This window comes from Salmo salar, chromosome ssa11 (genome assembly GCF_905237065.1).
Source record: "Salmo salar chromosome ssa11, Ssal_v3.1, whole genome shotgun sequence".
NCBI lineage: Eukaryota > Metazoa > Chordata > Actinopteri > Salmoniformes > Salmonidae > Salmo > Salmo salar.
The window spans coordinates 4,954,021-4,977,173 of NC_059452.1; the positions used below are offsets into that span (position 1 = coordinate 4,954,021).

The 23,153-nt window shown below is 41.0% G+C and overlaps 1 protein-coding gene across 1 annotated transcript in view; it reads left to right on the plus strand.

Moving 5' to 3' along the window:
• LOC106561900 (C-Jun-amino-terminal kinase-interacting protein 1) overlaps positions 1-21,163 on the plus strand; it is a 117,923-nt gene extending 96,760 nt beyond the window's left edge. Inside the window, exons 8-12 of the mRNA XM_014126231.2 lie at positions 3,349-3,452; positions 9,703-9,819; positions 10,685-10,755; positions 11,025-11,123; positions 20,059-21,163. Coding sequence (XP_013981706.2) covers positions 3,349-3,452; positions 9,703-9,819; positions 10,685-10,755; positions 11,025-11,123; positions 20,059-20,131 — 464 coding nt within the window. The 3' untranslated portion in view covers positions 20,132-21,163. The remainder of the gene's footprint in view (positions 1-3,348; positions 3,453-9,702; positions 9,820-10,684; positions 10,756-11,024; positions 11,124-20,058) is intronic.
• The last annotated feature ends 1,990 nt before the right edge of the window (positions 21,164-23,153 follow it).

Genomic DNA, 23,153 nt, shown 5'->3' on the forward strand with positions numbered 1-23,153 from the left:
CATATTGGTGTCCTTTAGTAGTGGTTTCTTTGCAGCAATTCGAACACGAAGGCCTGATTCACAGTCTCCTCTGAACAGTTGATGTTGAGATGTGTCTGTTACTTGAACTCTGTGAAGCATTTATTTGGGCTGCAATTTCTGAGGCTGGTAACTCTAATGAACTTATCCTGGTAACTCTGGGTCTTCCATTCCTGTGGCGGTCCTCATGAGAGCCAGTTTCATCATAGCGCTTGATGGTTTTTGCGATTGCACTTTCAAAGTTATTGAAATTTTCTGTATTGACTGACCTTCATGTCTTAAAGTAATGATGGACTGTCATTTTTCTTTGCTTATTTGAGCTGTTCTTGCCATAACATGGACTCCAAGTGACTGAAATAGGGCTATCTTCTGTATACCATCCCTACCTTGTCACAACACAAGTGATTGGCTGATTGGCTGAAATGCATTAAGAAGGAAAGAAATGCAACAAATTAACTTTTAAGAAGGCACACCTGTTAATTGAAATGCATTCCAAGTGACTACATCATGAAGCTGGTTGAGAGAATGTCAAGAGTGTGCAAAGCTATCAAAGGCAAAGGGTGTCTATTTGAAGAATCTCGAATATAAAATATATTTTGATTTGTTTAACACTTTTTGGTTACTACATGATTCCATGTCTTATTTCATAGTTTTGATGTTTTCACTATTATTCTACAGAAAATTGTAAAAATAAATAAAAACCCTTGAATGAGAAGGTGTTGTCGTGGAATATATAATCAAAGGGAAGGGAGACTGCAGATTCTTTCAAACAATGCTTTATTATAAGATTTTTTACTACATGATTCCTTTACTACATGATTCCATATGTGTTATTTCATAGTTCTGATGTCTTCACTATTTTTCTACAATGTAGAAAATAGTACAAATAAAGAAAAACCCTTGAATGAGTAGGTGTACTGGTAGTGTATATATAGATACATGTAGAATTGGATGTATCAAAGCTAAACAGTTAAACATAACATGTTTGGAGAGAATAATGATTTACAGGTCTCACAAGGTAGATATAGGCTACAACAGTCCTTTGTAGATAGGGCATTTTACATGGAGGTGAACATCCAGGATGAACCAAAATAGACTAAACAGGTAGGACACAGGTGAGTATACTAACACAAATACACATTTGCATACACACACATCCATGCTGATTAGTTAGCATGACGATTAAAGAGAGAAACATTAACAGCAATGGGGCAAGCTAACTGCCAAGCTAAACACCATACATTTCAATGGGGTCGGCTAATCCCATTTTATCTAGCGATCTTTTTAACATCATCAAAGTAATAAATGGTGAAATAATGATAAGTACATGAACACACATTAGCAAGGAATAACATAACCTTTAAACAGGTCAACATTCACAAAGCCGCTGGGCCAGACAGATTATCAGGACGTGTACTCAAAGCATGTGCGGACCAACCGTCAACTGTCTTCACTGACATTTTCAACCTCTCCCTTACCGAGTCTGTAATACCTACCTGTGTCCAAGGCAGCAAAGGTAACCTGCCTAAATTATTACCGCCCCGTTGCACTCACGTCGGTAGCAATGAAGTGCATTCAAATGCTGGTTATGGCTCACATCAACAGCATCCTCCCGGACACCCTAGACCCACTCCAATTCGCAAACCGCCCCAACAGATCCACAGATGAGGCAATCTCAATCGCACTCCACACTGCCCTTTCTCACCTGGACAAAAGGAACACTTATGTGAGAATGCTGTTCATTGACTACAGCTCAGCGTTCAACACCATAGTGCCCATGAATGCTCATCACTAAGCTAAGGACTCTGGGACTAAACACCCCTTCTGCAACTGGATCCTGGACTTCCTGACAGGCTGCCCCCAGGTGGTAAGAGTAGGCAACAACACGTCTGCCATGTTCATCTTTAACACTGGGGCCCCTCAGGGGTGTGTACTTAGTCCCCTCCTGTATTCCCGGTTCACCCACGACTGCGTGGCCAATCACAACTCCAACACCATCATTAAGTTTGCTGACAACACAACAGCCTGATCACTGACAACGATGAGACGGCCTATAGGGAGGAGGTCAGAGAACTGGCAGTGTGGTGCCAGGACAACAACCTCTCCCTCAATGTGAGCAAGACAAAGGAGATGATCGTGGACTACAGGAAAAGGCAGGCCGAACAGGCCCCCATTAACATCAACGGGGCTGTAGTGGAGCGAGTCGAGTGTTTCAAGTTCCTTGGTGTCCACATCACCAACGAACTATCGTGGTCCAAACATACCAAGACAGTCGTGACGAGGGCACGACAAAACCTTTTCCCCCTCAGGAGACTGAAAAGATTTGGCATGGGTCCCCAGATCATCAAAAGGTTCTACAGCTGCACCATCGAGAGCATCCTGACTAGTTGCATCACTGCCTGCTATGGCAACTGCTCAGCATCTGACCGTAAGGCGCTACAGAGGGTAGTGCGAACGGCCCAGTACATCATTAGGGCCAAGCTTCCTGCCATCCAGGACCTATATAATAGGCAGTGTCAGAGGAAAGCCCATAAAATTGTCAGAAACTCCAGACACCCAAGTTATAGACTGTTTTCTCTGCTACAGCACAGCAAGCGGTACCGGAGCGCCAAGTCTAAGACCAAAAGGCTCCTCAACAGCTTCTACCCCTAAGCCATAAGACTGCTGAACAGTCAATAAAATCGCCACCAGACAATTTACATTGACCCCCCCCTCCCTTTTGTTGTACACTGCTGCTACTCGCTGTGTATTATCTATGCATAGTCACTTCACCCCCACCTACATGTACAAATTACCTCAAATAACCTGTACCCGCACACACTGACTCGGTACCGGTGCCCCCTGTATATAGCCTCTTATTATTATTCTTATTGTGTTACTTTTTATTATTACTTTTATTTTAGTCTACTTGGTAAATATTTTCTTAACTATTTTTGAACTGCACTGTTGGTTAAGGGATTGTTAGTAAGCATTTCACAATAAAGTCTACACTTGTTGTATTCGGCGCATGTGACAAATGAAGTTTTATTTGATTTGAATATGAATACTTACAGATGTCGAATTATTAGTTACAGGATTGTGAAGGATGGATTGTTGCTTACCTCAAGGATAGATAAGTGGTTACTAGTTACTATGCTGCAATATACGAAAACAGGTGAGGGTAAATCTTTATGCGGTCCATGACAGTTACTGATGGTACAATTATTCTCTATGTTATATTTTGCTTTTGTCATTAGAAACCAGGAAATGGCAGAGATATTTCTACATATTGCGCCTTTAAATGTACTGTATTTTAAATGTTTTATCTTTCTCTATCTCTCTCTCCCACAGTGAAGAGCAGTGAATGGGTAGACAGATACCACATGAAATTCCTGGGCTCGGTCCAAGTGCCCTACCACAAAGGCAACGATGTTCTGTGTGCAGCTATGCAGAAGGTATGGGAGGTGCTGTGTGTGTGCTTGTGAAAGAGAGAGTGAGAGGATAGAAAGAGTGAAAAGATAGAAAGAGTGTGAGAGAGATGTCAATTGGCACATTACCAATGAAAACCATAATCTTTAACTGAGAGAGAGGAGGAGGAAGAGACAGATATGGATGAAGAGACAGATGGATTGAGTAGGAAGATGGGAAATAATGGGGGAGAAAGTGTGAGAGGGAAACAGTATAGTATATTCTCTATGAAAATAGTATGGTATTACATCATGGTTGCGGTCGGAATTCAGAATTTAATTCAACATATTCATTTAATAACCTCTCTGGGACATGTGGGACGCTAGCGTCCCACCCACGGGACACACTGCCAACAGCCAGTGAAATAGCAGGGCGGCAAATTCAAAACAACAAAAATCTCATAATTCAAATTTCTCAAACATACAACTATTATATCCCATTTTAAATATACACTTCTCGTTAATCCAACCACATTGTCCGATTTCAAAAAGGCTTTACGGCGAAAGCATAACATTAGATTATGTTAGGACAGCGCCTAAACAAGAAAAACCACACAGCCATTTTCCAAGCAAGGAGAGGCGTCACAAAAACCAGAAATACAGCTAAAATTAATCACTAACCTTTGATGATCTTCATCAGATGACACTCCCAGGACTCAATGTTACACAATACATGTATGTTGTGTTCGATAAAGTTCATATTTATATCCAAAAACCCCATTTTACATTGGCGCGTGATGTTCAGAAATGTTTTACCTCCCAAAACTTCCGCTGAATGAGCACATCAATTTACAAAAATTCTCATCATAAACGTTGATAACATTTACAACAGTTATTGAAATAATTATAGATACACTTCTCCTTAACCTGTCTGGGCTAGGGGGCAGTATTTTCACGGCCGGATGAAAAACGTACCCAATTTAAACAGGTTACTACTCTGGCCCAGAAACGAGAATATGCATAGATTTGGATAGAAAACACTCTGAAGTTTCTAAAACTGTTTGAATGGTGTCAGTGAGTATAACAGAACTCATATGGCAGGCAAAAACCTGAGAAAAAGTCAACCAGGAAGTGGAGGATCTGAGAATTGTAGTTCTTCTTTCTAGTCCCTTTCGAAACTACAGTATCCTTGGGGTAGGTTGCACTTCCTAAGGCTTCCATTGGCTGTCTAAAGCCTTCAGAAAGTGGTTTGAGCCTTCTCCTGTCACTGGGCAGAGTATAGGAGCTCAGTTACTGAGTGGTCTGCCTGGCAACAAAGGGATTGGATATGCGCGGTGACGCGAGTCGCTGTTCCTTCTTTTTCTCCTTGAATGAATACGCTATTGTCCGGTTGGAATATTATCGCAATGTTACGTTAAAAATACCATAAAGATTGATTTTAAACAGCGTTTGACATGCTTCTAAGTACGGTAATGGAACATTTTGACTTTTCATCTCTGGTTCCGCGCTCTGGTTCTGCTCGCGCGTTATGCCTTTGGATGAGTGATCTGTACGCACGAACAAAACGGAGGTATTTGGACATAAATACGGATTATTTGAAACAAAAACAACATTTCTTGTGGAAGTAGCAGTCCTGGGAGTGCATTCTGATGAAGATCAGCAAAGATAAGGGAATATTTATAATACTAATTCTGAGTTTAGGTTGCCCCGAACTTGGCGGGTGTCTGTATAGCTCACCGTGATGGCTGAGCTATGGACTCAGAATATTGAAAAATGTGCTTTCTCCATAAAGCTATTTTAACCTCTCTGGGCTAGGTGGGATGTTTGCGTCCCACCCTAGTCAACAGCCAGTGGAATCCCGTGGCGTGATATTCAAATACCTTAGAAATGCTATTACTTCAATTTTTCAAACATATGACTATTTTACACCATTTTAAAGACAAGACTCTCGTTAATCTAACCACACTGTCCGATTTCAAAAAGGCTTTACAACGAAAGCAAAACATTAGATTATGTCAGCAGAGTAGCCAGCCAGAAATAATCAGACACCCATTTTTCAAGCTAGCATATAATGTCACATAAACCCAAACTACAGCTAAATGCAGCACTAACCTTTGATGATCTTCATCAGATGACAACCCTAGGACATTATGTTATCCTGTTAAGGCTAGGGGGCAGTATTGACACGGCTGGATAAAAAACGTACCCGATTTAATCTGGTTACTACTTCTGCCCAGTAACTAGAATATGCATATAATTATTGGCTTTGGATAGAAAACACCCTAAATTTTCTAAAACTGTTTGAATGGTGTCTGTGAGTATAACATAACTCATTTGGCAGGCCAAAACCTGAGAAGATTCCATGCAGGAAGTGGCCTGTCTGACAATTTCTTGCCCTTCTTGATTATCTCTATCCATTACAGAGGATCTCTGCTGTTACGTGACACTTCCTACGGCTCCTATGGGCTCTCAGAAGGCGGCAAAAAGCTGAATCGTGGATTTGCAGGCTCTGGTTGACAAAAAGTAGCGCTTTTGGGTAGTGGCTGGTTACAGTACTGTGAGACTCAGGCTCGTGCCCGCGTCGACAGAATGCTTTGTTTTCTTTTGTCTGTTTACCTAAACGCAGATTCCCGGTCTGAATATTATCGCTTTTTTATGAGAAAAATTGCATAAAAATTGATTTTAAACAGCGGTTGACATGCTTCGAAGTACGGTAATGGAATATTTAGAAATTTTTTGTCACGAATTGCGCCATGCTCGTGACCCTTATTTACACTTCGGATAGTGTCTTGAACGCACGAACAAAACGCCGCTATTTGGATATAACTATGGATTATTTTGAACCAAACCAACATTTGTTATTGAAGTAGAAGTCCTGGGAGTGCATTCTGATGAAGAACAGCAAAGGTAATCCACATTTTCTTATAGTAAATCTGACTTTGGTGAGTGCCAAACTTGGTGGGTGTCAAAATAGCTAGCCCGTGATGGCGAGCTGTCTACTCAGAATATTGCAAAATGTGCTTTTGCCGAAAAGCTATTTTAAAATCGGACATAGCGATTGCATAAAGGAGTTCTGTATCTATAATTCTTAAAATAATTGTTATGTTTTTTGTGAACGTTTATCGTGAGTAATTTAGTAAATTCACCGGAAGTTTGCGGTGGGTATGCTAGTTCTGAACGTCACATGCTAATGTAAAAAACTGTTTTTTTCATATAAATATGAACTTGATTGAACAAAACATGCATGTATTGTATAACATAATGTCCTAGGAGTGTCATCTGATGAAGATCATCAAAGGTTAGTGCTGCATTTAGCTGTGGTTTGGGTTTATGTGACATTATATGCTAGCTTGAAAAATGGGTGTCTGATTATTTCTGGCTGGGTACTCTGCTGACATAATCTAATGTTTTGCTTTCGTTGTAAATCCTTTTTGAAATCGGACAGTGTGGTTAGATTAACGAGAGTCTTGTCTTTAAAATGGTGTAAAATAGTCACATGTTTGAGAAATTGAAGTAATAGCATTTCTAAGGTATTTGAATATCGCGCCACAGGATTCCACTGGCTGTTGAGTAGGTGGGACGATTTCGTCCCACATACCCTAGAGAGGTTAATGCAACCGCTGTGTCAGATTTCAAAATAGCTTTACGGCGAAAGCACATTGTTCAATATTCTGAGTACAGAGCTCAGCCATCAAAGCAAGCTATACAGTTACCCGCCAAGTTCTGGAGTCAACAAAACTCAGAAATAGTATTATAAATCTTCACTTACCTTTGCTGATCTTTGTCGGAATGCACTCCCAGGACTCCCACTGCCACAAGAAATGTTAGTTTTGTTCGATAAACTCCATATTTATGTCCAAATACCTCTGTTTTGTTCACGCGTTCAGATCACTATTCCAAAGGCATAATGCGCGGGCGCAAAACCCGAGACGAAAAGTCAAAAAGTTCCATTACCGTTTGTAGAAACATGTCAAACAATGTGTACAATCAATCCTTAGGGTCTTTTTAACATAAATCTTCGATAATATTCCAACCGGACAATAGTGTATTCATTACAGAGGAAAAAGAAGGAATGGTGCGCCTGTGTGCCAGCGCAGTAAACAACTCATAGGTCTCAGGCTTGAGTCAGCTCTTATTCTCTCCCCAGTAACAGTAGAAGCATGAAACAAGGTTCTAAAGACTGTTGACATCTAGTTGAAGCCTTAGGAAGTGCAAAATGACCCCACGGACACTGTAGTTTGGATAGGCAATCACTTGAAAATCTACAAACCACTTCCTGGTTGGATTTTTTCTCAGGTTTCTGCCTGCCATATGAGTTCTGTTATACTCACAGACATCATTCAAACAGTTTTAGAAACTTCAGAGTGTTTTCTATACTAATAATATGCATATCCTGCCTTCTGTGCCCGAGTAGCAGGCAGTTTAATTTGGGCACGTCATTCATCTGAATTTCCGAATACTGCCCCCTGTCACTAAAAAGTTAATATTCTAATTTGAATTGGACACATTGTAATTTCATTTTAATTAAAGGAAGTAAACCAATTCAAAACAATTCAAATAAGACATGAGTGTCATTCCTTTGATTCAACCACACAGTTTGATTCTTATACATAGTATTGGTTACAATTTTGTATATATTTGTGTAGTAATGTGTAGAATAAATAAGCCATTTGAATTCAATTCAAAGTCTTTCCTGTGGGGTGTGGGCAATTCAAATTCAATTCAAATTTAAGAATAGAATTCGCAACTCATTGCAGAATTGACCCCAACCCTATATCACACAAATAAGCATTGACTGCAAAATAATCTGAGATCACAAATTAAAAAGGTTAACTTCTTATAGGACAGGAAATCATTAAAACATAATAGAAAAGAAAAGAGGACATAGGCAGAGGCAGGTTGAAAAGAGGTATTAGCCATTGCTCATAGCTACACTATAGGACCAAAAGTATGTGTACACCTGTACATCGAACATCTCATTCATCTCATTAATATGGAGTTGGTCCCTCATTGGCTGCTGTAACAGCCTCCACTCTTCTGGGAAGGCTTTCCACTAGATGCTGGAACATTGCTGTGGGGACTTTCTTCCATTCAGCCACGAGCATTATTCGTTTTTATTTATTTTACCTTTATTTAACTAGGCATTAGTGACGTCAGGCAGTGATGTTGGGCGATAAGGCCTGGCTTGCAGTCGGCGTTCCAATTCTTCCCAATTGTGTTCGATGGGGTTGAAGTCAGGTCTCTGTGAAGGCCAGTCAAGTTCTTCCACACCGATCTCGACAAACCATTTCTGTATGGACCTTGCTTTGGGCACAGGGGCATTGTCATGCTGAAACAGGAAAGTGCCTTTTCCAAACTTTTGCCACAAAGTTGGAAGCAGAGAATTGTCTAGAAGGTCATTGTATGCTGTAGCGTTAAGATTTCCCTTCACTGGAACTGTGGGGCCTAGCCTGAACCATGAAAACAGCCCCAGATCATTATTCCTCCTCCAGAAAACTTTACAGTTGGGACTATGCATTGGGGCAGGTAGCGTTCTCCTGGCATCCGCCAAACCTAGATTCATCTGTCGGACTGCCAGATGATGAAGTGTGATTCATCACTCCAGACAACACATTTCCACTGCTCCAGAGTCTAATGGCGACGAGCTTCACACCACTCCAGCTGACGCTTGGCATTGGTGCATGGTGATCTTAGGCTTGTATGTGGCTGCTCGGCCATGGAAACCCATTTCATGAAGCTCCAGAATAACAGTTCTTGTTCTGGCGTTGCTTCCAGAGGACAGACAATTTTTACACGCTACACACTTCAGCACTCGGCGGTCCCGTTCTGTGAGCTTGTGTGGCCTACCACTTTGCTGCTGAGCCGCTGTTGCTCCTAGATGTTCCCACTTCACAATAACAGCACTTACAGTTGACCGGGGCAGCTCTAGTCACTGAGCTCTTCAGTAAGGCCATTCTACTGCCAATGTTTGTCTATGGAGATTGACTATTTGTGTACTCGATTTTATACACGGTCACTAACGGGTGTGGCTCAAATAGCTGAATCCACTAATTTGAAGGGGTGTCCACATACTTTTGTATATATAGTGTGCATTTCTAGCTGAGATGCCACTAGAGTTTTAAGACCAATAACCCACCTCTTTCCCTGTTCATGTTCTAAATTCCAATTAATAGAATAAGGGTGCACAAGATTTTTCTTGCTTTTTTTTTTTACATATATATTCAATATCTAAACCGGGCCTGACGTTTCAGCTGCTGCTTTTTTCAAGGGATGCTGATGCTGTTTTGATTGTCACCAGATTGCCACCAATAGGAGGATGACAGTGCAGTATAACCCACCTTCGTCTTGTATCCTTGAGATCAACATGAAAGGAGTGAAGCTCCTAGTCCAGGATGACTACTATGCCTATGACAGAGTAAGACTTCCACACACATACACACATACGTGCGCGCACACACGCACACAGGACAGGTACACAGACAGACTCAGATTTATGCACACACACATACACACGCAACACATGCATTTGCATCACACACACACACTTTTTAAGGCACACCTTCAGCGCATGTTAGAAAGACAGCAGTTTAGTTTGGACCAAAGTACAACTACAAAACTTTGCGTCTGGCTTGCAAGACTAGATACAAAGATATGTTTTATCCAAACCTCTGACCAGCAAGATCACACTGAGGGAAATATTCCCAGTAAAGAAGGTTGATAATGCCTCAGTGTGGGCACTACAGGGTATTGCAGTTCACACGTCTTAATCCAGTTGTATTGTATAGAAGCAAGTGAGAATTTCATCTGGCAACAGCGGTGCCCACCTAAACTGAAGTAAAGCTATGTAACCATCAGTGGGTTCTTTTTTTGACATTAAGGCTATGATTTGTTGTAATATCTAATCTAATTTGCCAATCATAAGGTTCACTAGCTACAGCTACAGATGATGTGGTGTAAGCAGATAGCAAATGCCATGAGAAATGCAGTTGTTGACATGGAGGGTGGATACTTTTTACCCCCAACACCTGTTTTTCAGAGCAATAGAATTTTGTCAATGAGGTTTGTACCAAAGAATGATGTTGCATTCATATGTAGTGTGCATTGCCTTGTGACATCACAGTTTCCCATTGTTACACCCCCCCCCCTCCCCCCTCCCCCATGGTCCCAGACGATGCGCTTATTTTGAGCCCAAAATGAAGAAAGTCAGTCCAAATCCACCACTAGTTTATAATATAGATGTGTGTCTGTGTGTATGTGTGTCTGTCTGTCTGTCATCACAGAGTAACCAGTGCAGCCACTTCTTCCAGTTGAAGAATGTTTCTTTCTGTGGCTGTCACCCTAAGAACAGCAAGTAAGTACCTGGACCTGGATTAAATTTTTTCAGTCATGCTCACTGTATTCAAATAAAAATTTGCTTTTTGGGAGAGTCATAGCGCAAGCAGTGGAGGAAATTGAGAAAAATAATCACTCTGGGTACCTTCCATTGTAAAATCTGCATTTTTACATGTCAAAATGATTTTACTCCCGGAACCTGGTTCCCTCTGGGGTTTTGCTCCTCTGACCCCTGTATTTTTTTTTTTTTTTTTTTACCAATGTGTGGTTTGTATGGTTTCCCCTTAGGTACTTTGGCTTCATCACAAAACACCCAGCTGACCAGAGATTTGCCTGTCATGTGTTTGTGTCTGCAGATTCTACTAAACCCCTGGCAGAGTCTGTTGGGTGAGGTTTGAGGACTTGTTTGTTTCTGGCTTAAAAAATATACATATCATGTCACTCTTTTGCTCTTTGTCCCTCTTTTATATTGTCAGAGGATTCAAGAGGTTCTTAGCCATAGTGGGTCAATTACAACCAACATTGAACAATGTCTCAACACGAGGTGATCTCTCATTAAACCCCCAATATGCGCTAAGTTCACCTGAACAGTTGATCTCAATTGCAACTACTATTGGCCATTATACTATCGCTCCCTAAAGCTAATGTCAGTGTTTAAAGGGCCACTGCACATTGTGATTTGGCCTCGTTTTTCATCAATGCCCATTAAGAAATGCGGAAGGCGTACAAGAGTAATCTTGGGGGTGTGGTTTGATGTGGGTGTTTCTTGGGTGCAGTAATGAGTACAGCGAGTAAGGTAGCTTTGCTATGGAGAGAGCAATGTTTTGAAGTTGTGGACTTCAAAATAAATTGTATTGGTCGCATACACATATTTTGCAGATGTTATCGCGGGTGTAGCGAAATGCTTATGTTCGTAGCTCCAAGAGTGCAGTAATACCTAACAAAAACAAAATAGCAGAAGGAAGGAATTAAGAAATATTATAACGAGCAAGGTCAGAGTCCAGAATATAATTATATATGTACAGTCCGTTCGGAAAGTATTCAGACCCCTTGATTCTTTACACATTTTGTTACGTTACAGCCTTATTCTAAAATGTACATCTCCACACAATACTCTATAATGACAAAGCAAAAATAGGTAAAAGATATATATATATAATGTTAATGAAAAAATGAAATATCACATTTACATAAGTAAGTACTTTGTTGAAGCACTTTCGGCAACGATTACAGCCTTGAGTCTTCTTGGGTATGGAGCTACAAGCTTGGCACACCTGTATTTGGGAAGTTTCTCCCATTTTTCTCTGCAGATCCTCTCAAGATCTGTCAGGTTGGATTGGGAGTGTCGCTGCACAGCTATTTTCAGGTTTATCCAGAGATGTTCGACCGGGTTGAAGTCCAGGCTCTGGCTGGGCCACTCAAGGACATTCAGAGACACGTCCCGAAGCCACTCCTGGATTGTCTTGGCTGTGTACTTAGGGTCGTTGTGCTATTGGAAGGTGAACCTTCGCCCCAGTCTGAGGTCCTGTACTTTGCTCCATTCATCTATCCCTCAAACCTGGTACCCTTCTGTGCCTTGACACAATCCTGTTTCAGAGTTCTACAGACAATTCTTTTGACCTCATGGCTTGGTTTTTGCTCTGACATGTACTGTCAACTGTGGGATCTTATATAGACAGTTGTGTGCCTTTCCAAATCATGTCCAATCAATTGAATTTACCACAGCTGGACTCCAATCAAGGTGTAGAAACAAGTCTCATAGCAATACTTACAGTTTTGGCAAGTCAGTTAGGAAATGTACTTTGTGCATGACACAAGTAATTTTTCCAACAATTGTTTACAGAGAGATTATTTAACTTATAATTCACTGTATCACAATTCCAGTGGGTCAGAAGTTTACATACACTAAGTTGACTGTGCCTTTAAACAGCTTGGAATATTTCAAAAAATGATGTCATGGCTTTAGAAGCTTCTGATAGGCTAATTGACATCACTTGAGTCAATTGGAGGTGTACCTGTGGATGTATTTCAAGGCCTACCTTCAAACTCAGTGCCTCTTTGCTTGACATCATGGTAAAATCAAAAGAAATCAGTCAAGACCTCAGAAAAAAATTGTAGACCTCCACAAGTCTGGTTCATCCTTGGGAGCAATTTCCAAACGCCTGAAGGTACCACGTTCATCTGTACAAACAATAGTACGCAAGTATAAACACCATGCGACCACACAGCCATCATACTGCTCAAGACGGAGACGCGTTCTGTCTCCTAGAGATGAACATACTTTGGTGCGAAAAGTGCAAATCAATCCCAGAACAACAGCAAAGGACCTTGTGAAGATGCTGGAGGAAACAGGTACAAAAATATCTATATCTATGGTTAAACGAGTCCTATATCGACATAACCTGAAAGGCCGCTTAGCAAGGAAGAAGCCACTGCTCCAAAACCGCCATACAAAAAGCCAGACTATGGTTTGCAATTGCACATGGGGACAAAGATTGTACTATTCGGAGAAATGTACTCTGGTCTGATGAAACAAAAATAGAACTGTTTGGCCATAATGACCATCATTATGTTTGGAGGAAAAAGTTGGGGGATTGCAAGCCGAAGAATACCATCCCAACCGGGAAACACGGGGGTGGCAGCATCATGTTGTGGGGGTGCTTTGCTGCAAGAAGGACTGGTGCACTTCACAAAATAGATGGCATCATGAGGAATTGAAAATTATGTGGATATATTGAAGCAACATCTCAATACATCAATCAGTCAGGAAGTTAAAGCTTGGTCGCAAATGGGTCTTCCAAATGGACAATGACCCCAAGCAAACTTCCAAAGTTGTGGCAAAATGGCTTAAAGACAATAAAGTCAAGGTATTGGAATGGCCATTACAAAGACCTGACCTCAATCTTATAGAACATTTGTGGCAGAACTGAAAAAGCATGTGCGAGCAAGGAGGCCTACAAACCTGACTCATTTACATCAGCTCTGTCAGGAGGAATGGGCCAAAATTCACCCAACTTAAACAATTTATAGGCAATGCTACCAAATATTAATTGAGCGTATGTACATTTCTGACCCACTGGGAATGTGATGAAAGAAATAAAATATGAAATATATCATTCTCCCTACTATTATTCTGACATTTCACATTCTTAAAATAAAGTGGTGATCCTAACTGATCTAAGACAGGGAATTGTTGCTCTGATTGAATTGTGAAAAACGGAGTTTACATGTATTTGGCTAAGGTGTATGTAAACTTCCGACTTCAACTGTATGTAGTGAAGAAGGAGCAACAGGAGGCTGAAGACATTTGGCCTGGTCCCTAAGATCCTCACAAACCTCTACAGATGCACCATTGAGAGCATTCTGTCTGGCTGTATCGCCACCTGGTATGGCAACTGCACCATCCACAGCCACAGGACTCTCCAAAGGGTGGTGCTGTCAGCCCAACGCATTACCGGGGGCACACTGCCTGCCTCCATGACATCTACAGCACCCAGTGTCACAGAAAGGCCAGGTAGACCATCAAGGACCTCAGCCACCCGATCCACGGCCTGTTCAACCCGCTACCACCTAAAAGGGGGAGACAGTACAGGTGCATCAAACCTTGGACCGAGAGACTGAAAAGCAGCTTCTATCTACAGGCCATCAGACTGTTAAATAGTCACCACTAGCTGGCCTCCGCCCATTACCCCACCATCTACACACATTACTCCATAATGAGGATTTTAGATATTTTTCAAATGTATTAAAAATAAAAAACTGAAATACCTTATATACACTGTCGGTGCGGGGGGACCATTTCAGGTCCTCAGTGACGTGCACGCTGAGGAACTTGAAGCTTTTGACCCTCTCCACTGCGGCTCGTCGATGTGGACGGAGGCTGCTGAGCACACACCCTTTCAGGACAATAATCAAATTAAATAATTTCGGAAGGTAATGCAGTTGGCATTTGATGGAGTTATTCCAGATCGGGAGAACAATAGGACTTGAGTTCCTGTACTTTACCACAATCACATCAGGAGTTGTTAATCATAAGACATACCCCTCCACCTTTCTTTTTCCAGAGAGTTCTTTCTTCCTGTCTGCTCGATGGACTGAGAACCTCGCTGGCTGTATGAACAGGGACAATATATCCGGAGAGAGCCATGATTCCGTATGGTGGTTAGGTGAATTCCAGGACAGTATTTTGACCAGTGACCAGATCAAATGTGACCAATCTAATTCAAGTGTCCTCCATTAATCTGAAGCTGGACTGGTGTCTGGACACTGCCTAAGCCGTTTGTAAGAGCTCCTGATATAGTAGGGGGCTTCCCTTGATGCTGCTGAACAACAAATCCACCAGGTTTTGCACGTAGACTGTGAATTAAATAAAATGTATATGCTAATAGAGGGACTGTAACTACAGAATAGATTCAGGCCGGTGACACCTATACTCTGCAACCAGCTTTGTACATTGTTGAATTTATAATTGTATTTATTTATTTATTTAACCTTTATTTAACTAGGCAAGTCAGTGAAGAACAAATTCTTATTTACAATGACGGCCTACACCGGCCAAACCCGGACAATGCTGGGCCAATTGTGCTCCGCCCTATGGGACTCCCAATCACGGCTGGTTGTGATACAGCCTGGAATCAAACCAGGGTGTCTGTAGTGACGCCCCTAGCACTGAGATGCAGTGCCTTAGACCGCTGCGCCACTCAAGAGCCCCGAGTGCTTGCTGATAACTTCTGCTATTTGCTGCCGGAGCCATAGCTATATTTGTAGTAGAAAAGTACCATCCTTCATTTATTTTTGCCCTAGAAAATACACAATAAACTTTTAGGAGAACAGGCATGTTGTTTCGGGTTAGCAGACGAAGCCCCCAAATGTTAGCCAGCTACCTAACTTGCAAATTCAGGTTTTGGTTATATATTTTTACGGATTGAAATGAGTTGGCTAGCTAGCTACATCCTATGATTAAAAAGCAAGCTAGTATCCAAGTGCTAGTATCCAAGACCCTAAATTCCAAATGGGCTACAGTTAGAGCTTGCTAACGTGAGCTATGCATATCTTCCTCTTACATACACATTACACATTCATTTGATGTACAGTGCCTTCAGAAAGTATTCATACCCCTTGACTTACTCCACATTGTATTGTGTTATGCCTTGAACAAATAGATATTTTTCTCACCCATCCACACATAATACCCTAGAATGACAAAATTAAAACATGTTTTTTGACATTTTTGCAAATGTATTAAAAATGGAGTACAGAGATATCACCCTGAGTCAGTACATGTTATAATCACCTTGGGCAGCGATTACAGCTGTGATTCTTTCTCTGTAAGTCTCTAAGGGCATTGCACACCTAGATAGTACAATATTTGCCCATTATTCTTTTCAAAATTGTTCAAGCTCTGTCAACTTGGTTGTTGATCATTGCTAGACAACCATTTTCAAGTCTTGCCATTGACTTTCAAGACATTTTTCAGCCAAAACTGTAGCTCGGCTACTCAGGACCATTCACTGTCTTCTTTGTAAGAAACTCCAGTGTATATTTGGCCTTGCCTTTTTAGGTTATTGTACTGCTGAAAGGTGAATTCATCCCCAAGTGTCTGATGGAGAGCAGTATGAAACAGGTTTTTCTCTAGGATTTTGCCTGTGCTTAGCTCCATTCTGTTTCATTTTTAATCATGAAAAAACACCCCACTCCTTAACGATTACAAGCATACCCATAACATAATGCAGCCACCACTATGCTTGAAAATATGGTGAGTGGTACGCAGTAATGTGTTGTATTGGAGTTGCCAAACATAACACTTTGTATTTAAGACAAAAAGTGAATTGCTTTGCCCCAATTCTTGCAGTATTACTTTAGTGCCTTCTTGCAAACAGGATGCATGTTTTGGAATATTTTAATTATGTACAGATTTATTTTCCCTCTGTCAATTGGCTAGTATTGTGGAGTAACTACAATGTTGTCGATCCATCCTCAGTTTTCTATCACAGCCATTAAACTCTGTAACTGTTTTAAAGTCACCATTGGCCTCATAGTGAAATCCATATGCAGTTTCCTTCCTCTCCAGCAACTGAGTTAGGAAGGACACCTGTATCTTTGTAGTGACTCGGTGTATTAATACACAATCCAAAGTGTAATTAATAACTTCACCATGCTCAAAGGGATATTCAATGTCAGCTTTTTTTTTACTAATCTACCAATACGTGCTCTTCTTTGTGAGGCATTGGAAAACCTCCCTGGACTTTGTGATTGAATCTGTGTTCTAAATTCATTGCTCGACTAAGGGGCCTTAGATAACTTTATGTGTGGGGTACAATGATGAGATACTCCTTCAAAAATCATGTTAAACACTATTATTGCACAGAAGTCCATGCAACTTATGTGACTTGTTAAGGACATTTTTTTATCCTGTACTTAGGCTTGCCATTACAAAGGGTTTGAATACTTACTGACTTCTTTCAGCTTTAAATGTTTTATTAATTTGTAAAAAAATGTACAACATTTTCCATTTTGACATTATGGGGTATTTTGTGTAGGCCAGTGACCCAAAATCTCAATTTAATCAATTTTTAAATCAGGCAGTAGAATAACATTATATGGAAAATGTCAGTTGTGTGAATCCTTTCTTAAGGCACTGTATTTAGCTAGGTACAGTATCATTCCCCTTTAATATGTGGTATCATAGCTGGCCTGGCTTGCTAACAGCAGAAGTGACCGTGTCGGATCAAATCTATCATATTGTTGAAATGCATTGGAAGTTTGGACCAACTTTATGGAAGCCCATTTTAACTCCTATTTGCCGAGCTAAATGTGCGTGCGTTGCACTTTGACTTGACAGCAAATGTCCACATGATAGCTGGGTGCGGACCACAACGCCTTGTTTCTGGGCAATTGGCCATCATTGGCAAAAATGGGCATGTAAGTAATCCATACCCAACCCTCCAGTAAGTTGCAATAAACTAACTTACAAAACTCAGTTTTGGACGAGACTGACTTTATGACCAAAATTATCCTATTTACACTTTGTAGTCAATTTTGACACTGTAATTAATGTTTCTAACTCATATCTATGCCACATAAGCCGTTTAAACCCAAAGAAGTGTGGTTCTAAGGGGCAGTTGACCTTTAAGTCCTGTTTGCTTCCAACATTTTTCAAGACTATTTAGCCCTCTGGTGGGTATTGTCATCGGTATAAATTAAACCTAATATCTTTACCCTACATATTTTACTAATGTAAAGCTTGTGTTGGTTTACTTTTCATTTCAAATGTATTTTATCCATTAATAAAGTCATTTGTTATTGAAAGGAGAAAATAAAGTATCCCTGAACTGCCTACATCTAAAATTAGTAACTTAATAAAGCCAATCATGATTGAGTTAATATAATCTATATGTGTATTAATTATAGTATAATCAAGGTGTCAAATTACAAATTATATTCTGTCGCCCAAACATCGGTATTTATAATGTACTGTCTTGCACATTACTGTACTGTACTCTACTGTACAATAAACTTGAGTAGAGTATAGTTCAGTACAGTATAGAAAAGTAGAGCAGAGTTCAGTACAGTAGAGTGGAGTTCAGTACAGTCTGTACTCCACTGTACTATACCATACTGTTTTCTCTAGAGTATAGTTCAGTGCAGTACAGTACAAAATAGTTCAGTGCAGTATAGTTCAGTAGAGTATAGTTCGGTAGAGTAGAGTACAGTACGGTACTGAAGTGAACTATACTCTACTGTACTGTACTGAACTCTACTGTACTGAACTATATTGCATTGTACTCTACTGTACTGAACTATACACTATCGTACTCTACTGTACAGTAAACTCGAGTAAAGTATAGTTCAGTACAGTACAGGAAAGGAACGTAGAGTTCAGTACAGTAGAGAATAGTTCACTTCAGTACAGTACTGTACTCTACTTTACTGAACTATACTCTACTCTACTCTACTGAACTATAAGGTACTGAACTATTTTCTACTGTAATGAACTATACTCTTTTTTCCTGTATTGAACTATACACTGCTCGAGTTTACTGTACTCGAGTTTCTTAAAATTCATTGGGTCTATATTCTAACAATAAATATGTGTTATTAATTACCAGCCTTGCTATTTTCAATGTTCCCAATACTTCATTGGGCCAAGAGTAGAGAACCTAGACGCAGCTGTCTGGCATCTAACTCTTTTGAAACAGTGACAACATGATATCAACTGATCTGCTAGTTAATTTTTGTGGGTTTTTGGTTGCAAGCAAATGTTTTAACATGTCATCTCCTGTTAGTAGCATTTTAAGAAATCCAGCGCTAAATTCTGCCTGTTGGTTGCAGTTGACCCAGTACACTAAGAGGCCAGTTTATTAGGTACACCACCCCGTTCGTGAAAATGGTTCGCTCCTAGACAGTGAGTCACATGGCTTGCTCTATAAAGCAGTCAGACAAACATTGAGTCATTCAGTTACTGTTCGATTGAACGTTAGAGTGGGCAAAACGAGTGACCTAAGCGACCTTGAGCATAGTATGATTGTCGGTGTCAGGCGCGCCGGTTCCGGTATCTCAGAAACAGCGGGCCTCCTGGGCTTTTCACACACAACAGTGTCCATAGTTTACCGAGAATGATGCCACAAACTAAAAACATCCAGTTAGTGGCAGTGCTGTGGGCGAAAACTCCTCGTTGATGAGAGAGGTCGAAGGAGAATGGCAAGAATCGTGCAAGCTAACATGTGGGCCAAAGGCAAATAACAGCACAGTACAACAGTGGTGTTCAGAACGGCATCTCGTTACACACAAATCGTCAGTCCTTGTCACGGATGGGCTATTGCAGCAGACAACCACAATCAGCTAAAAACAAGAAGTGGCACCAGTGGGCACGCGATCACCAACACTGGACAATTGAGGAGTGGAAAAACATCACCTGGTGCAATGAATCCCACTTCCTGTTGCATCATGCTGTGGGCAGTGTCAGGACTTGGCGTAAGTAGCATGGGTTCATGGCCCCATCCTGCCTGGTGTCAACGGTACAGGCTGGTAGCGGTGGTGTAATGGTGTGTGAAATGTTTTTGTGGCACACGTTAGGTCTTTTGATACCAATTGAGCAACGTTTTCATGCCACAAGGCATGTTCTAGAGGCAAAGGGGGCTCCGACCTGGTGCAGGATGGGTGTACCTAATATACTGACCTCCTGAGTGTATGTTTCTGTAGAGAGTTGTCATACCTGTCAGGTAAGGAACTGAGTGATTGAATAACCTTTTTTATCTACCCCCACCCACCCCTTTATCTACCCCCACCCCCGATCTGTTCTCCCCTCTTGTCTCTTCTACAGGAAAGCGTTCCAGTTGTACTATAAGGAATTTGTAGATTACTCCTGTCCGACAGAGGATATTTACCTGGAATAGCACCCGCCCCAACTTCCACCACATCCCTGTACATTACAGTTTATCATAACATAAAGTTGCATGACGGAGAAAACATTTCTAACAAATATTAACTAATACATCTGACAAAAAGATGGAGAGAGAGAAAGAAGGAGAGGTATTGGTGTCTACTGTTTATCCAAATATGTCAAATAGTATGAAGATGAACAAGTAATTGATCCAAACATAGTGGAGATGTTGAAGAGAGGGTCACAAAATATGCAAAATGGAGTCACTGATGAGGAAGTAAATGTGCCTATGGTGTCCTCAGGCTGTCCACTCAAAGCACAATGCTCAAATCAAAGTGACCTGGACTGGAGTAGTCTGAGACTAATCTTTGTGGACTTAGAGCTTGAATCCCAGGTAGAACACTGGGCTTTGTGGACTTGGAGCTTGAATCCCAGGTAGAACACTGAACTTTGTGAACTTGGAGCTTGAATCCCAGGTAGAACACTGGGCTTTGTGGACTTGGTGAAACCCAGAAGAAACAGTAGTCACTAAGGTAACAGCAAATGGAGGTCAGGGAAAATAAATCAATAAATTAATGAACCTGCCATAAAGATCCTATTAAATTACTAGTATTTGAGTATTCTAATCCCTAATTCTATGGAATCTCTGATTTTGGTGTGATACATTGCGTGAGGGAAACAGTGATTCTGCATGAGCTAATGGTGCAGTGTGTTTGGAGAGGGTGATAAGCCTCACTGGAGAGTCCTGTGGTCGAAGGTAACTAATGATCTAGGATCAGATTACCCTACCCCAACCTTTACAATTAAGGGGATGACAAATGATCTGCCAAATTATCAGTGGCTAACTCTGTTACTTATTTTCCATGTGGTTGCTCCCCCGAAAACAAAAACAAGTAAGCATTAGGGTCACACTGTTGACCAGGAATAGTGTCTTTAATATGGTATTATCTCTGGTACACTGTCAGAACCCTCAAATATATTCACATTAAGGAATCAAGAGATTCCTACCAATAAGAGATTCCTACCAATAAAAGCGCTCACGTTGTTTTCTGTTCGAAAATGCTTCCTTTTGTTTGTGTTGAACATGACCCTAGTTATTATTTTATTTGTGGGAAGACTGATTCTTGATAAATCATTAAGGGAACACTCCTTAATTGAATTACAGTATTGTAATTCCATGATCAGAAACAAAGAGATGGACCACAGAGTTTCCAGTCAACCGCTTTGGCTTGCTTTTAAGGATGTTTTAGCCATCTAATTTGCTGGAAGGGTCACTGTGGACTGCCTCATAGTTCTTCTCATGCTCAGTTTCAACATGAAATGAGAGTTCATATTGAGAGTTCAGCTGGGGTTGCTATTCAGATAACTGGGTGTAAGATAAGGACGCTTACTCAAGCTGTTACCATGGTAACATAAAAGGGAATTACCTCTGACACTCACAAAAAGGACATGAAAGGTTTGTAGGAAATTGGAAGATGTGTTGGAAATGGTTGATGGGAGATGTAGTTTTAAAGGAAAGCCTCAGTCCATTACAGAGGTGCTCTGACTAGGAAGTACAAGGCAGGGGGAGACTGGAGTCTTTTACAAGTAGTGCCTCTTTGCAGGATCATTGTGGTTATTGCTATATCATTTACATATACCACATGGTGTGTTGATAGCAGAGGTTGAAAACAGGCTGTTTTTGTGGAGGAGATATCATGTGTGTGTTGAGATAGTAAGACAAGAGTAAAGTAAGACTAGATCAAGGTTCAACATAATAAGATAGGACCTCACCTCAAAATGGCCAACCCATGGCCAGTTGTTTGTTTCTGGAAACAATGGCCTCGTCTGAAATCAGCCAATCGCTACTACCCATTTGTTGCTTGTAGATTCTGATGGAACCAGAATTATACCCTAAGTTCACTGGAAGGCTAGGTGGAGCCATCCCATACTGCTGTTGTGACGTTGTATTAGTTAGTGTGACGACTGCTGCTCATCTAATGATTAATGGTTTATAATTGCGTGATTAAATGAATCAGGCAATTATTGACTCATTAACCTGGGGCACCATGGGAAAATTAACTCAAAGAATATCAGAATATTGATTTTACAAGTTACTAATTAATCAATTTCATCTACAGTCTAATTCTGAACGTCGCATAATCCGGAAATCTGCACACACCCGAGTCCCACCAATGAGTTCGTACCACACCAATTTCAGTTGATTATTTATTTACTAGGAAGCTAAAATGATAATAAAAGATACACGTACACAAAACATAGTCTAGGCTATTGATTAGAACTTAGTACAATGGGCCAAGAGACTATGACGCGTTACCCAAAATGGGGATTTGAAAGAGAGAGAAAAAGAGAAAGTACACGAGAGAAATATACATTTGGGTGCATTTGTCAGCTATGCTTATTTTAACCCTAACCTTACCCCGAACTGCCACCCTTATCGGTCAGAATATAATGATGTAATTACGTGTTGAAGGTCTCCGAGGAGTCTCTGCGTGGACCGTTTAGGCTTCTCAATGACGCACTTCTCTGGTGCAACTCTGGTTGTCCTCACGATGTCAGTGTCCTTTTTGGCCTAGTGGTCTGGTTCCTCGCCCTTGTTCTGAAAGGGGTCTTCTGAGGCCAGCCAGCCCTGTAGCTCAGGGCTCACAGCGTAGGAATGAAACAGTGTAGATACGATTTGATGGGGAGTGGAGGCTGGGTGGTCTGGCTTGAATTCACCCGCTTAGACGCAGCTACTCCTCCGTAACATGGATAGAATAAGGTTCCTTTGTCTTCAACCTCGTGTTGCGTTTTGGGTTCGTTGACTACTCAGACCTTGGCTGCAGCTCGGGTCACTTAGTCTGATATGTTAATTCTTAACTCACATGTCTTATACCCTCGGGTCAGAAGTGGGCGTAACCGCCTTTAGGGCAATTGTCTGGGCATACCAAGTTCAGAGGCAAGGTCTAGATTTTACTCAAATCCAATTTTAGACAACTAACTTCACATTTCATCTTTACCAAAACATTATTTTTGATTTGGACAGTTTCCACACA